The sequence below is a fragment of the Hippocampus bargibanti genome, linkage group LG07 (assembly GCF_051943395.1).
Source record: "Hippocampus bargibanti isolate YZ-2025 linkage group LG07, ASM5194339v1, whole genome shotgun sequence".
NCBI classification, from domain to species: domain Eukaryota; kingdom Metazoa; phylum Chordata; class Actinopteri; order Syngnathiformes; family Syngnathidae; genus Hippocampus; species Hippocampus bargibanti.
The window spans coordinates 21,220,953-21,238,126 of record NC_142740.1 but is presented as its reverse complement, the minus strand read 5'-3'; the positions used below and the strand labels follow the sequence as shown (position 1 = coordinate 21,238,126).

The 17,174-nt window shown below is 40.4% G+C and overlaps 1 protein-coding gene and 1 long non-coding RNA gene across 3 annotated transcripts in view; one reads left to right on the top strand and one right to left on the bottom strand.

Moving 5' to 3' along the window:
- Positions 1-17,174, bottom strand: part of xxylt1 (xyloside xylosyltransferase 1) — a 72,607-nt gene that overhangs the window by 38,067 nt on the left and 17,366 nt on the right. Inside the window, exon 5 of one of the 2 annotated variants that reach the window (XM_088999868.1) lies at positions 14,814-15,769. The exons of the other annotated variant lie outside the window; for it this stretch is intronic. Coding sequence (XP_088855994.1) covers positions 15,373-15,769 — 397 coding nt within the window. The 3' untranslated portion in view covers positions 14,814-15,372. Of the gene's footprint in view, positions 1-14,813; positions 15,770-17,174 lie in introns of those variants that run through there. 2 annotated transcript variants of the gene reach the window in all.
- LOC148895781 (uncharacterized) overlaps positions 6-17,174 on the top strand; it is a 31,021-nt gene continuing 13,852 nt past the window's right edge. Inside the window, exons 1-2 of the long non-coding RNA XR_016115469.1 lie at positions 6-3,215; positions 8,371-8,460. This is a non-coding gene — a long non-coding RNA (uncharacterized LOC148895781). The remainder of the gene's footprint in view (positions 3,216-8,370; positions 8,461-17,174) is intronic.

Here is a 17,174-nt window from a genome sequence, read left to right as displayed (position 1 = left end):
ACTTTAGTTCGCTGACGAAGCCTCTTGGATAGGAGGCGAAACGTCCGAAACCTTCACTTTTGTACAGATGACGGCTGAAGAAACCTTCTCATCGATGGACCACTCCTGTACGACTGAGAGCTTACACAGACCAAATAAGGCAGTGTATTTATTATTAAGTATTTTGTCTTGTAGAAAGAAAAAAGTGAATGTTAATATATTATTACACAAGCATCTTTAATTTGGGTTCATGTAAATCAAAAGTGATGCTTTTTCAAATTCAAATTCAGTGTGAATGGGCCAATTAGAAACCTGCTGATTTGATTTTGTCTCTGCAAAGCCTTAGCTTTCTTATGGTTGAGAAAAACAAGCGAATGGCTAAGACTGGTGGAGACCAACTGCCTTTTGTTTAAATGCTGTACAGAAGTGCTACTTATCTATTCTATCTTTAATACAGACAATACTTATTCATGCCAATAGCAAGAAATCTTTGTGATTATGGCAGTGGCGCCAAGAGATGAATCAACTGTGAACTACACGTTTAGTGTGCATCTATTGGCTGTTGAATGCTCCCCCTTTGAGTGCAATTTATGGAAATTTGGACCTTTTTAATCGTGAATTGTATTTCATATTCTCAAGTATGTGATGTCAAATGGGAGTTTGCAAAAACAAAAACACACTTTTTGAAATTCTCCTTAAAATAACCAATGTGACCTGAAAGAGGCACGAGTAAAATAATCTTCAAAGAAAGAAAAAAAAGAAGAAAAAGAATGTTGCCCAATTTTGTACTAAGGGAAATACATTTGCTCAGAAACTAGAAACTATCACGATCAGTATGGAATCATTGATGCAATTTTTTTTCCGATGCCGCCGATGTAAAGATAGTAGAGCATAGTAATCCTAGCGCTCTACGTCCTTTTTCAATCTGAATCAACTTTTAATTCTCAAGAATTTGGGGCTTCAGGGGCTTTGCTGAAACTGGGGCAGATATATCCACCTACGGGGAAAAAAGACCATCCTCTGCTTTCCATCCACTGTGCATAAGACTAGAAAGCAAAGGCAGACCAAAGGGACGTCATGCAACTGAAGATTCAGAAACAACATGGAACAAACATTTCTCTTAGACAGGCAAGGTTTTTTTTCTTCAATTGACCGTACATTCCAAATGATAAAACTTCAAACGGATGTGTTGCATTCTACTTTTGGTGACGGGCAAAAATCCCAGACAGGTTTGATCCATGTTGTTTACACAGCAGTGCCCCATTTTTAGGGAACATTCATTTACAAGATGAGCAAGCAGTGCCATCACCTCAACCGTCCTAAAAGCTGGCACTTGCATTGCCTCTCATTAGGGAAAGGCTTTTGAAGGATGAGTTCCCAGTGAATGTTTACACATCCGTGGAGCATTCCTCTGACCTCTTCTGCTCCCCCCAGTGCATCCTTCTTTACTTGGAACATGAAGGGCTTTCTGATTATGACATATGACATCTTTCTGTGATTAGACCATTGGTTTTGCAGGCCTTGTTTTGTACATTGCAGGAGTTTCTGAAAAACTACAAAGAGTCCTTTGGCAACACAAAATTCCTACTTATTTCAAACCGATAAACACTTTAAGGCAAAAATTAGTGCATCCAAAAGATAGGCTGCCAAATGAAAAACAAAGTAATGTAGTTTATTCAATACATTGTAAGAATGAAAATTGTAAAGAGCAGTACATTGGGGATACTAAACAAATTGTCAAAAAAAAATACTTTATCAACATCGCAGGGATAATACTAGTGTGCCTCAATCGGCAGTACATATGCACCTAAAAGCGAGCAACCACTCATTTGATGACAATGAGGTTAAAATCTTAGCGAAAGAACATAGATGGTTTGAAAGGGGAGTAAAAGAAGCGAATTTCATAAAACATCTAAATCCTTCATTAAACCGGTTTGGTGGGGTGAGGTTCAATTTGGATCCTTCATACAATAGCCTGCTTAGGCAACATAGGATTAGTAATACTGATGAGGTGATACCGGTTGAAATGGGGCAATCAGGCCAGTCGTCAGAACGACAGGAACTATCAGTGGAGCAGCTGCAGTGGGTAGTCCTCTGCTCCCCCCAACCTGAGAGCAGGGACCTATCAGATGACGGCTGAAGAAACCTTTTCATCGATAGACCACTCCTGTACGACTGAGAGCTTACACAGACGTAAAACAAATGATTGTATGTCTATGTGTGCCTGGTGCTTGGCTGGCATCCAGTATAGAATGTACCCCATCTCCTGCTTGAAGATGGCTGAAAAAGGCTCAAACACGCCCACAACCCCTGTGTGGATGAGCGGATCAGAAAACGGATGGATGTTCGATTTGACCGAACAGTAATCATTCTGTGACCTCGGTTGTGGGGGTGATAGTTTACTCTAAGTCTGGTTTAGATGCCAAGTCTCCTCTTCCATTAAATAGCAGGCTGGGCAATCCCATCAGCAGGAGTTGCCGCACTGTCCAAAACTGTTTTCATCATTAGCTGGTCAAGGGGAGGCAAGTCTTTATAGGGCATGAGCTGAGCTGATTAGTCCTGTACGGAGATCCTGTAGATTAAAGAAAGGTGAAAGTGCTGTAATTGCCAAATGTACAATTGAGTTGTTTTTCTTTCTCCAGTTCTACAAACTTGCTGGAGCATTTTAAGAGAAAGCCCAGAAACATACCGCATGAGGGCTCATGGGAGGCTTGACCCTACTTTAGTTGACTTTGGGTGAACTACGGCGATGTTATATAAATTCGACCACTATAACAGTGACGTCAAATTTTGCAATTTCAATTTCAATGATTTTTCCTCAAGTGGCCGTTGTTGCTAAAAGTGCTTTTTTTTTTACAGAACTGAGTTCCTTAACTTCTTATTGGCTAAAATGACCTTAAGGTTCTTGGTTATATTTTAAATTGTTGCTCTGGCATGCTCTTCTCAGAATGCAAACATTTCTACACGTTTTATAGCATCTAACTTGATACATAAACATCGTCCCACAAGAATATTTTCTAGCCAGTTGTTAATCTTCTAGTCTTGGAAGTATGTTCACCCTCCTGAGAGTTGCAAACGTTTAAGGAGACATCATTTGCGGGACTGTTTTGACAGAATTGATGTGTTTAGCATGAGTCCATTAGATAATACATCTTAATGTCTGTTTGTTGTTCTTTATCCCAACTTGGCAGCACTCCAAACTCCTGAAAAGCCATTCCCAGGTGCCACAGTTCCAGGTATGTAAATAAATCCGTTAATAAATATATAAACTACCATAATACTTCACCTCCAGTCATTCTTATTTGTCAAGACATCTCCAGAATGCTCTTCCTGGCACGAAAGGGCCTCGTGCTTGTGTTTTTCCACTGTTCCATTATTTTACAGGTGATCGGCTATTTTTAAGTATTGAGGTTAAATTTATCTCCCTAATCTTATTTTTCTAAAACAGGCTGGAGAATTGAAAAGTTTCACAGATTTCCACTCAATAAAATGTAACTTTTTCTGTGTGAGGTGGTTGGACACATTGACATAGTATGGACCTGTCACGATTTGCAAGGTGGTGATGCCGGGCGGGTGTGGATCCCAAAAAGCAGGCAGGAGGGAGCAGGAGGTTGTGTTTGACAAATTGTATTAAAATAAAGTCAGCAGGAACAAAGTCTAAAACATCAAAATCACCTGAACAGAAAAAATACAAAGTATCAAAAGAAAACCAAGATTAAAAGTCCGCCAAGGTGAAACAAACACAAACACATGCACAGCATACAATGCATACAAAGCATACAACAATGACTCAACACCAAATGCTCGTGCCGGGAGTCCTTTTAACAGTCACTCATTGGCAATGACCAGCACCTGCGACGCAGCAGGCAGGGCTGACAGCGCTACCCATTGGTCACCAATCCGAACGTGGTAGTCCGCCACTGATCGGGACGACCAGCACCTGTGCAGGTGCAGGCGGGACCGACAGCGCCACCCGTTGGTCGCCAACCAGATCATGACAGGACCCAGGGAATTATATATCTAATTTTAAAAATTGGTCTTTAATCCAGTGGATTTTATTTCATGCAACCACTTGACAAAACAAAACAAAAAAAACCTTTGCGGGAAGGCTGACAATAGGCTCCTAGCATTTATTTCTGTCAAAGATGTTTACAATGCCAACATATTTGAAAATCTGATCACAGGCATTCTAATCTGGTGGTTCAAATTGGCAGTTTATTGATTTATCACAATTTATCTCCCTTCATGACAAAGATCACAAGATACTCCTCCATTTGGGGCAGCATGTCATCCGTGAGAGGGCATAACACCTTTTCAGATTGAATCCCATGGACTCAGATTCAGAGATGCTGAATCTCAATCTACTGTACTGTATTTTTGTGTGACTTTATAATATTCATCCATTCATTCAACATCCAAACCATCTACTCTCATGGACATTTTATTATATTTGGGTCCCAGTAAGAAGCTACATTTCTAATTCTGGACAGAATATGCTTGGGAAAACCTAAAATTGAGTCAAGAAAAAAAAAACAAAGAAACATGAAAAGAAAGGAAAACATATTTTGAACTTTCAACAGCATCATATCAGTACATCAACATGGAGCATATTAATAAAAAGAAGTCTCAGAATAACATTTGGACAGAATTAGAAAATGTTACGCAACTCCCCTCTAATGAGGCGTTGTTTGGGACTTTGTGTAATGACTAATGTGCATTTGTGTGTGCATGTGTGTGTAAAACCTAGATTAGAAACACCTTTACATCGACTGAAAACATAAAGGGGAATATAAAGTGTATAATGTATGTAAGATTGTTACTGTGGATGAATTGGATGACTTTGTCAGACAAACTTCAGCGGAACAAGGAGCCAAAGACCAGGACGCAAGCCAAAAGAGTTTCTCACTCTCATATTAAACCAAAAGCAGCAGCTTCAAGAAATATCGGGTCAGGGTGTCGCTATCCCTTCACAATGAGGTCAGGCTGAATTCATAAAAATATGATGTAGACTAAGAATAGCAAAATTGACTTTTTCAAGATGTTTGCCAAGACCCCAGACTGTTGGTCCCAATATTGCCCAACTTAATGGCAAGAAGAAAACTGCAAATTGTATTTACTGCATCAACACTCGATCAGGTTTGGTGCGCTATTAATTTTCTGACCTTAAACATTGAATTCCATTTTTGGTGCACTCTGAATAGTCATATGACACATTTGAGGACCACTCGTAGTTTACAAATGATCGCAGCGAACCAGTGCCTGCTCGGTGATTATGACTGAATATTTCTGACGGAGTATAACCCCTCTTGCCCTTGTGTCTCGCCGTGCATTCTTTAAGCCAAATAATAGGTCAGTTGGAAAAGCTCTCATCTCAGTGTTGAGTAATGTTTTCCCAGGATTCCTCTTTTCTCAATGTGCCTGAAATGAATCACGTGAAAAATATTTTTAAAATTTTATTTTAAAACCAAATCATCCTTTGTGAACATATAACTTCAGCACTTCGCCTTTTGAAGTGAATCACGTGAAAAATATTTTTTAAATTTTATTTTAAAACCAAATCATCCTTTGTGAACATATAACTTCAGCATTCCGCCTTAAAATCACCCACTCTTGACAATCGGTCACAAACAACAGAAGCAGGGTTCAAAACACAAAACCCTTTGACACAAAATCACCAACTCCTGACTTCGACTCCAGCTTTGACTTTGCAAAGCAATCTTGCAGCTCACGTGCTGGGAAACATTTGCTGGCGAAAACAAGATTGCTTAAAAAAATACTGACCCATTTTTAAACCCCTTATTTCATGACCTTGGAGAAATGAAACATTGAACAATCACAAATGGAAAAGTGGATATCTAAAGTTATATCTCAAATCTGTCAGTTGTAGTCAATAATATTTTGTTTTGGGAACAACTTGAAATCAGTTAAGTCTTGCATTCGGTTGTGTATGTTTGACTGCATTAACTGTTTGTCAAAAAACACATTTAAAATATCTTGGGCAAAGCCTTTTTCTGCTTGACCTTTGGACAATTTTAAACTTAGGGTTTGAGTTTACTGAAGGATCGTTCATTTACAACAAATTATTAAATCGAGAAAGAAATATCTGATATTGACTGAGTGGTACTTCTGATTGTGATAATGAGAAATACAAGGGTTCAAAACAAGATTGGAAGGCATCAATGAATTAATGTCGAGTATTTTGAAAGCTTCCAGGAAAAAAAAAAACTTAAGTGAATGAGCTTTTCCCCTGTCAGGAGTTGCCACAGCAAATCAGCTGTGCAGCTTTTACACTCGACAGCATTCCAGAGAGTTTAAAATAATTTTGCAAAGCTATGGATACATTTGATAAAGAACAGCATTGACCTGAGAATGAGTAACATGACAAAGAATTTGATGTCCCAGAAAAGAACTTCCAAGAACAGCATGTACCGGAAAGGAAGATTAAAACTGAAAAAATGACTACATGTGCACATCCAAATGAAAAAAAAGAGCTTTGCCGGAACGTTTTCGAATGACCCTGAGCTAAATCCAACTCATTTGTTCGGTAACTTGAATACGTATGTACACAGGAGTTACAGGAGTTACAGGCATGATCTGTAAGTTTTTAGTAAGTTTCGTGCACTGTTTTGGATGCTGAGCAACAAAATGTCTCACAGTGCATAGTACCGTACAGTGGTACATCTACTTATGAGATTTATTGCTTCCAGAAGAAATTTCATCACTAGAACATTTTGTAAGTAGAGACGCGTTTTCTATTCCATGTAAATACCCTAAATTGTGCCAAACCCCAAAAATTCAGACATGAATGTTTTCTAAATAATAAAAAAAACACCAAAATATGTAACACATACATGTTACAATGACATTATTGCACAATAACTGAGAGTTGTGCATAATTAACTCATTCACTGCCATTCATAAATTTATTTGGGAATTGAAAATATGATATAGAGCGCCATTCCAGAATTTGTTTGGGTTTTAGTTGTTGATGCTGGGGTGCCGATAAAGCGCTGGCCATGGCCTCTGGCAATGGCCTCTGGCAATGTTTTTTCTTGTCCACACGGGGGAAGCATTTCCCTTTTTTCAAAGCCACTCTGATCACAGACGATCCCTTCTATCACATTCACCAGTCATTCCAAAGACTACCATCAGGCAGAAAGGCCAAAGTCTCACTGTGCCGGAAAAACACCTACAACAAAAAAAATATTTGACTGGATTTGCTGTCAGCGTTGTGAACAATTTGACCTGATACATTTTTATTTTTCTTGTCTTTCTTTCTTTGTTTCTTTTTATTGTGTAAAATGTGTCTTGATGAGAATGTGTTTATTAGCTATGTCAAGGCCTCATAAAAACATGTATCCATCCATTCATCGACCCATCCAGCTAATATGTGACTTGGGACGTTGCTTCTAAAGTCAGTTGTTGTCAAAGGAGAATAACGTTGAAATCGATCAGGGATGTGTTCTACTTTTGGAGGAATTACACTGTATTATTCATTTTTACAAAACTACCGGCCGGGTAAGTTTTTATAAAGTAACATTGCCGCAGTGAAAAAGTTGATCAACTCACTAACTATAAAATCTAACCTAGTTTGGAAGCAAGTCGGTATAAGATAATAAAGCGAGTGCAGTCAAGGTACAGAAGACCAGAACAAAGGGTATAAGAATTCATTTCATCCAGCCATTTTCCAGACCACTTAATCCTCATTAGGGTCGCGGGGGGTGATTGAGCCTATCCCAGCCGTCTTCAGGCACTTGGCGAGGGACACCCCGATTGGTTGCCAGCCAATCTCAGGGCACACAAAGACAAACTTCCATCCGCGCTCACACTCATACCTATGGACAATTTAGAGTGTTCAATCAGCCTACCATGCATGCCCTGGGGCCTCTCTGTGTGGAGTTTGCATGTTCTCCCCAGGCCTGCGTGGGTTTTCTCTGGGTCTTGAACTCACGACCTCTGCACTCGACTACCAGGCCGCCTTCATTTCATTCTTATTTTGTAAAACAACAATGACTGGAACAGAAACAAAAACAGCACAACCCAGTACGTCCAGAAAAAAATATTTGGACAATGACCAATATTTCCTGACATTTACTGGAATACATTCAGAGTGGATTTGAAATTAAACAGTCAACATGTGATTTGAAGTTGGGCATTGACCATTCAGGAATCCTAATCACTTTCCCAGTAAATCCACACTTTTTTCCCCCTTGTCTCGGCCTGTCGCCAGTTAAGATTTTAAAATATGTTCAGACATGACAGTTGAGAAGGGCATGGGGGCACCCTGAAAGAGGACTGGCTAAGCACAGATTGAACTGACAGAATGTGATAAGAATGTGAGAGAAAATGTTCATATACGGCAGCAGTGACCTATTTTTCATTGATCCACAGAAAGCCTCAAAAAACACGTGTCCACACATAACTTTCCACAAAGTGGTGACAACAGCATGTGAAGGTGAGAGAGAGTGCGAAGGAAAAAAGGTGAGTGTGGGAGGACTCAGCAGTGATAGAAGACCAAGAAAGTGAATGTAGGTCATCAATTTAGAAATGTATGTCAGGAGGATGAGAGGAAGGATGGTAACCTCACAAAGCAAAGCCTAAGAGTTTTATAAAAAGCACAACGAAAGGAGCAAATCATTCATTCAGCAGTCCTTCCATCCATTTTTTTTAATTTGCATATCCTTATGAGGGTCGCTAATAGAGTTGACTTCTAAGACGAGTACAATACAGGTGTAAGAAGAGTTCCAAAGATTCCGAAATACAGTAGATTATTTCAACCAATTTCAGATGGTTAAAAAAAGAGTTGATGAATTAGCTGTCATTATCCCGATGATGGTGATTTTTTTGTGTCACCGTCACCAAAAGTCATTTTGTCCGGGCAGGAAGAAGAGATTTTGCCATTGTGCAGAGGACAACCACAGACAACTTGACTCTCATCTACTTTTAACCATTGTCTATTCACTATTATGACTGCCTTCTTGACTAATGTGGCTACTGCACTTGAAGTTGAGTTACAAAAGTAACCCTGGGCAAAATGACAGACATTTTGAGTCATCTTTCCAGTTTTTCTGTGGCGCATAATATATAGAATTTAATGAAAACATAACTAAAGGGAGGCTGGAATGGTGCAGTGGGCGACTGGTTAGCACATTCAACTCCTGTATGAGATGAAATAGAGTATGCAAGATTTCATATAGGACACTTGTGTATTCTCTGAGGAGAAAAACATGGGTGAAACACTTTCAAAGAAAAATATATTTTCTTGTCATGGTCAATTATTTTTCTTGATTTTATTCAGCTAGGAAACGAATGGATAACTTGAGTGTCTCTTTTTTCTCCTGTACTGAAAACTTCATTGTCACATACATTATTTTGGCTTGTCAAAAGCAGGCTTGGACCACAACAATGAACCACTGACCTACTGGATTGTACTATGCCGTTCTGTGTACCTCGACATGGTACAACCTTGGACATTATGTACACATTGAACCATTTCAGCCATTTATGCTCACGAGGGTACAACTTTACAATTGACGATAAAAATGAGGTTTCAACATGCAATCTGTCCATTCAATATGTTCAAACAGAAGCTTAATTGTGTTTTGTTTGTTTTGTTTTTTAATTTAGGTCACATCTCTGCACAAAAACACTATGATAAACGAACACTCTATGGCACTCTCTCATCTTCCCTCCATCCTTCATGTAGGCTTCCAATTGAGAACAGGCGCATAGGGCCAAGATCATCAAGTGTCCTCTTAAATCAAAACGTCTCCACTTGTGAATATAATCAAGTTTGAGAACAGCACGTGACACTCTTCTTTTGTGAACAAGAGTGGTGACTATTTGACTCAAGCGCCAATGACTCATTAGCACTACTGTAGCAGAGAAAGTGTGGAAACCAGCTACTGCCCAGGAATGAGTACACACACAACTTGGTACACACACATGGGGACAAGGTACTTAATACATGCAGCTGAAAATAGAAAATGGGTGTGTTGATGAGTGATGCGCCATGGCACTCTGATGATGTTTGCATCATGCAGAAAGTTCGAAAGCATCTTTGCCATTTTTTAATGCTTTTTCATACATCACTAATTTTCACCAGTTCTTCTGGTTTTTGTTTTGAACTAATTGTGACATTTGTTACCATCTGGTGTCATATTCGGATAAGTGCGACCTGAGCATTCAAAATGCAGTCATCACTGATATATTCACCCATCCATCCATTTTCTGTCTCATTTTATCATCTCAAGGTTCACAGGGGGTGTTGGAGTCTATCTTCAGGACGAAGTCAGGGGACACCCTGAACTGGTTGCCAGCCAATTGCAAGGAATACACAGACAACCATCCATACTTACACCTAGGGAATATTTAGTGTTAAATCAGCCTGACATGCATGTTTTTGAAATTTGGGGGGAAACCGGAGGACTCAGATCAGAATAAAACTACGCAGGCATGGGGGAACATGCAAAGTTCATTCAGAGCGATCAAACCCACTGTAGGGTTGAAGTGCTAAAGACTTGACCAAAGGGACGCCCATGTCTGATACATATCAAATTTATACCGGCATACGAAAGAGGTTTGGATTTTTTAAAAATCTGAATTGTACAAAAATGGATACTTGACACTGAGGAAAAAAAACTTTGATCTGCAATACAAATAGAGCATGCCTGAAAAAAGATGTGGAGTATGGGGAAAAAAAAACACAATGAACTAAAAAACATTGAACTGAAAGAAGGGAACAAACTATTTTGAGACAGCTGAACAGGACAAACGAGGAAGTAAGACAGCAGAACACACTTAATCAGCATAAACACAGGGAAACTCCTGCCAGAAATGGAGTATACTTCAACGAGTACACAAAGCAGTGAAAAATGTCACTCCAGAGGAGATTAGAATATAATGTGGCTCAGTTAAACTTGTTCTGGGTTGAAATTATGCTCTTCACGATACACGTCTTGTGATAAAGCATATACCTTTTTTTCTTATGACCGACTTATTTTGTATTGACCTAAATACTGCCGTCCGGTGCTGAGGAATTGGATGGATGTGGTGAAATTAGGTCAGGTCATAATCATGAAAGGTGAACTTTGGTCTTTTCTATCGAGTGGCCATCTGCATTTGCATCTTACTTCAAATCAGTGAGAATTACTCCATTGCAATTAATGCCCAGCTCAAAATCTCTGAACAAAGTCTAATCTATGTGACCTGGTGAATCCTCCGCAGAAGATTCTCTTCTCGTGACATCAGCACATCCGGTTCTAAAGTGTTTCACCCTTCCTAATAGATGCAATGACACAGCCTGTCTTCATCATAGCTGAAGATACTGCGCAGCTGCCTCGTTGCATGCGCTATAGCACACTGACCTAATTCTGCTTCTGCTACTATTTCACGTCACACAACTGCAAACAATGAGCAGATAATTACATTGAGTCTTACAGGATTTTTCTTTGTCCTTCTTGAATGTCTACCTCACAAGCAACAGAAGGAGTGAGACATAATATGCATTTACATTTGCATTTTGAGTAAAGTAAGCCCATTTTTTAAAGAATCTGATAGAAAAACATTGCCCCCCTGAAAACAAAATATCACAAACAAAAATCTGTGGAATAACGAATTAAAAATAATTTAATTCAAATTTAAAGATAAAAATCAATTTCTTGAGCCAACACCTTATTGTGGTAGTGAAATTTTTGTATCCAATTGATCATTGATGCTAAATTGGGTCACTTTTCACAAACAGGTCAGAGGTGAGTGACCAATGTGCTATTCATATCACAATCAGAATCATCTTTATTGCCAAGTATGTAGAACACACAAGGAATTTGTTTCCGGTCGAACACGCTGCACTAGTATCATCAGCAAAAAAAATGCAAAGAGGCACCCAACATCCGCAATAAAACCCACTTGTTTAAAATTGCTTTCAATGTATAGTTCTATCTGCTATTTTATTATGTATCATTTTACTTATGGTTTTATTGTTATGTGCTTTGTTTTATTGTTTTTATTGTCCTTGGGTGTTTTGAAAGGCGCTTGAAATAAAATGTATTATTATTATTATTATTATTAAATGTCTGCTGGATTTGGTGCGCATGAATCGGTAGCGCCTGCCTGAGGGGAGTAGCTGGAAAACATGGTGGGCAGGGTGCGGAGGGTCCAGTATGATTTTCCGCACCCTAGTTTGGAGTCTTGCAGTGTGCAAGTCCTCGAGAGTGGGTAGGGCGGTGCCAATAATTTTTTTCCGCCGTCCTAACTGTCCGTTGAAGTCGGATTTTGTCCATTTTTGTGGCGGCCCCGAACCAAACAGTGATGGAAGAACACAGGATGGATTCGATGACAGCCGTGTAGAAATGTTGCAGCACCTCCTGTGGCAGGCCATGCTTCTTTAGCAGCCTCAGCAAGTACATTCTCTGTTGGGCCTTTTTTAGGATAGAGTTGGTGTTGACCTCCCACTTCATGTCCTGGGAGACTGTGATTCCCAGGAACTTGAAGGTCTCAACGGTTGACACCAGGCAGTTGGATAGTGTGAGGGGTAGCTGTGGTGATCAATGTTTTCTGAAGTCCACGATCATCTCTACTGTCTTTAGCGTGTTCAGCTCCAGGTTGTGACGGCTGCACCAGAGCTCTAGCTGCTCCACTTGTTGTCGGTACGCAGACTCGTCGCCGTCTTTGATGAGACCGATGACCGTGGTGTTGTCTGCGAATTTTATGAATTTGACAGCTGGGTGCGTTGAGGTGCAGTCGTTCGTGTAGAGAGAGAAGAGCAATGGAGAGAGGACGCATCCCTGTGGGGCTCCAGTGCTAGTGGTTCGTGTTGAGGATGATATTTTCCCCAGTCTGACTTGTTGTGTCCGTCCTGTCAGGAAGCTGAGGACCCACTGGCAGATCGTAGGGGACACTCCAAGCTGGAGAAGTTTGGGGATGAGGAGTTCTGGGATGATGGTATTGAACGCAGAGCTGTAGTCCACAAACAGGATCCTTGCGTAGGTTCCTGTGTTGTCGAGGTGGTCGAGGATGTGGTGCAGTCCGATGTTGACTGCACCCTCCACAGACCTGTTTGCCCGGTAAGCAAACTGAAGAGGATCTAGCAGAGGTCCGGTGATGTTCTTTAGGTGGTTCAGCACGAAGCGTTCAAAGGACTTCATGACCACAGACGTCAGAGCAACAGGTCTGTAGTCGTTCAATCCCGAGGGTGCTGGTTTCTTTGGAACTGGGACGATAGTAGACTGTTTGAAGCAGGATGGGACTTCACACTGCTCCAGGGATATGTTGAAGATTCGTGTGAAGACAAGAGCCAGCAGGTCAGCGCAGACTTTCAGGCAGGAGGGGGACACTCTGTCAGGTCCCACAGCTTTCTTGATCTTCTGCTGCTTGAAGAGCCTTCTCACGTCCAGTTCGTGATATATGATGATAGACATTTTTTTGAACTTTTCACTTACCCGAATGGGGTCCACTTGTGTACCCCTCTGGAGCAGGGCCGGCAGTAGATGCTTCAATATGGAGCAGGGCCTGCAGTAGATGCTTCAATAGAGAGTAGCTGGTGTCTGGGCCTACATCCATCAGGCATCATCAGCACTGGCTAGAGTGGGAGGTGAATGCTGCTGATGTCAACTGGTGGCCCGTTCATTTTGTAGGGAGAATATTTTGAAGACCTCCTCAATTCCACCAACATGCCTTATCATGAAGAAGCAAAGACAGACTGGGTGCTCTGAGGAGGTCTGTCCCATCATTGGGGTTGCGGTCACTGAATTGGTTAAAATGCTCCTCGGTGGAAGGGAACGTGAATGAGATCCACTCCGAGTTCTTGAAGGCTGGAGATGTCATGGGGATGGCCTGGCTGACAAAGGAAGTGACAATTTCTGACTGGCTGACAGAAAATTGTGATACACTTCAAACTTGACCGTTATTTTTGACATGAAAACTGATGAGATGAGGTAACGGCGTGTAAACATCTCCGTGTTCCGACGGAGTCGGTGCTAGGAGTGTTTTCTAAATGTTGACGTAGAAGCGGCAATCCCACAGGAAGAGCATTCAAATTAACTTCATAGAAAGAATTATTTTATGAGGTGTTTAGGTGCTGGTTTTTATTTTGCTTTTGAGTGGATTCATTGTAAAAGGTTTGTTTAATAACTCATCAGACTTTGCGTTCACTTTTTCAATCTCAAATCCGTTGCACCATAATGGTCAAACTATGCCAATGCTGCAATGAAAACAATCTTATAAAGCCAAGGACAAATACAATTTCCTCTCATTGTCCTTCATGGAGCTCAAGTTCATAGATTCTAAAGACCACCACATCAAACATCCAAGATCCTTACTGTCGTTATTCTAAGTGAGTGACAGAAATAGGTCAGCTCTTGTTTGTGACAGAAAGAGGTCCAATTATTTTTTAGAATGAGAAACAAAGGTTGCAAATGAACAAACGTACATACATCGTTTGTACCTTCCAAATGAGGGTTGTCAAACTCAGGTCCTGGAATGCAGCCTTCCTGCATGTTTTCCAAGTCTCGCTGTTGCAAGACACTTGATTCAAATGAGCAGGTTCAATGTCAGGAAAAGCTGACAAAAATGAAATAACTTTCTAGCTCTTGATCAGAGCGTGTGTTGTAGATGTTATACTCCCGTACGAACCTACCCTACTACAGAGGGGAATAAACATTTCCAGTGTAAAAGAGCATACAGATCCATCACTTTAAATCATCATGAAGATGAAATGAACTGATGCTTACAATAAGCACAAATCCGCATAAGTGTAATCAAAACTTATTGAATTTATTTGAAATGTTTCTTTTCAAGAGTGTTTGGTTGAATGACTTCAAGCACATGCAGTCAACACACTAAACACTTGGGTGATGAATATTGAGTGTTGATATTTATTTGAATGTGAGAGATTGATCAAAATTGGGTCAGTATTTTTGAAGACATAGGAGGGACAGTTCATATTTCTCTGTAAAATGAAGACAAAAAAAATACAGACAAAAAAAGAAACAACTGGACATAAATACAGCATTCAAGTACAGTAAAGTCTCGTTATATCGATATTCAAGGGAGTCCGAAAAAATATCGATATAACCGGGACTATCGATATATCCGACCCTGCTTGCATGTAATTTTCTCCGTGCGTGCATAGAAATAGTATCGATATAACCGGGACTATCGATATATCCGATATCGATATAACGAGACTTTACTGTATTAACGAAATGCGATTTGTAGTGTAGTTTTCCTGTGTGGTCGACAGAGGCAATGGTCCAAATTGGTAAAGGTCTCAGCAGCCCATCGACCAGCAAAGAGAAAGTGAGTCTGTTCCAAAAAATCCACTGGTATTTTGTGAGGAACGCAGGACGGCATCTTAAGTGTAATCAAACAACACTGCATTTTCTGGATCTGGCATTAATGATCTGGTATGGGGCTGTTACAATTCCCGTGGTAGATATAAATGGGTCCATCACACCGATAATACAAGTCAAAGACATCTCTGTAGCCGTGGTCTCTCCACCAAGTACACAGCTGTCGATTCCAACCACAGGCCAATGAGTAAAACAGTTCTGGGTGCTCCATACTGATCATGGTAAAGAAGTCCTGGTCCCCGAGGTGGCCCCTGAGGCTGTACTTGTCAGCCAGCTTGGTCACATTTCTCGTATCCAGCAGTTGGTTGTAGAGGGTGGAGGCCCTCATTGCGTCGAGGTCCAGTAACATCACACCACTGTTGAAGCCGGGGAAACCCTCAGGCGGAGGATCACCAACTCTGGTTTGAGGGTTTTCCTTGCGATACTGCCAGAATGTGTGTCTGCGTGTGAAACGGAGATGTCAGCTGACAAATGTCAGTATGATTCTAATGCAACAGTCATCTTGCCCGTGGCTTCAAATTTGGTGTTCTCATGGACAACATTTGTAAGGACTATCCCAACAGAAGAGTTCCAGTATGAGTATAACTGGTATGGAAATTGTTTTCCAAAGCACAGCAAGCGCTCCCAACATGGGAAATTTCATATGCTTGCCCAATGCTTTTGGTTAAAATGAGAGGCACTTGTTGCAGTCTAAATATCCTGTTCTCATTTTATAAAGAAATATCTTTGAAGAAAACACAATTAAAAATACAATAAGCAAATATCTTTGGCCAGCAAGTGTGAGGAAGCCTGAAACGATTGACAGCCAATCGCAGGGCACATAGAGACAAACTACCATTTCTAATCACAAACACACCAAGGGACAATTTAGAGTATTCTGTTAACCTGACATGCATGATCTGGGAATATGAGAGGAAATGGGACTACCAGGACAAAACCCATACAGGAACGGGTAGAACATGCATACTCTACACAGGAACATTGGAGCCGAAATCGAAACCTGCACCTCTGCACTAACCAATCATCCACCGAGCCACCAATATTGAAATCAGGAATACGAAATAAGATAATTTACTTCAAGTTCTAAAAGTCAAATGTAATGAACCAGCAATTTATAAGAACAATCAGAAAATGAATCAAGACATTGTTTCTGCTGTGCACCCAATGGCCTCTTAGTGGCGCATGCATACATACACACTACCTATACTTCCGTACTGACATATGCGGTGAAATTAATTCATCTGGGGCGGACAATAAGTCCTGTCTGAATTGAACCTTCACAACTGTATCAAACCAATAACAGTTGACGGAAATGTACAGTTTGCTGATATCTAATTTTAGTTGCCCAACTTGCCAGACAGTGTAAAAGTATCTTGCCAATTGAAAAAGCACCAAGTACTACATGTATATATTTGCATTGTTAATGTGAAAACATCAATAAACAAGGAATGCTTCATGGTTGTTATAAGCAGTGGAATGGTGGTGACTCATTTGTCAATGAAATTATGATTCAGCCATTTTTAATGACCTGTTAACTAAAAATGTTTGTTTGAGCACATTCTTAAAACCCAGTAGCAATTCTGCTGTTCTTCCATTTGCTGAACAAACAACACAATAGGTAAAAAAATAGGAAGTTTGCAGGTCCAGAAGTGCTCGAGGAGCATGCCTGCTCAACAGCCTTCTCTGACGACATACCATGACTAACATTGGTTAATATGGGTACCTTGTTGTACATTGTGCACTTTTAAAAGTCTGCTTTATTGTCAGAAAGGCATAGACCATTTTATCACAGTTTAACCTTAGTTGAGATCGTAATACCAATTTTAATATTTCATGTCAGAGGAA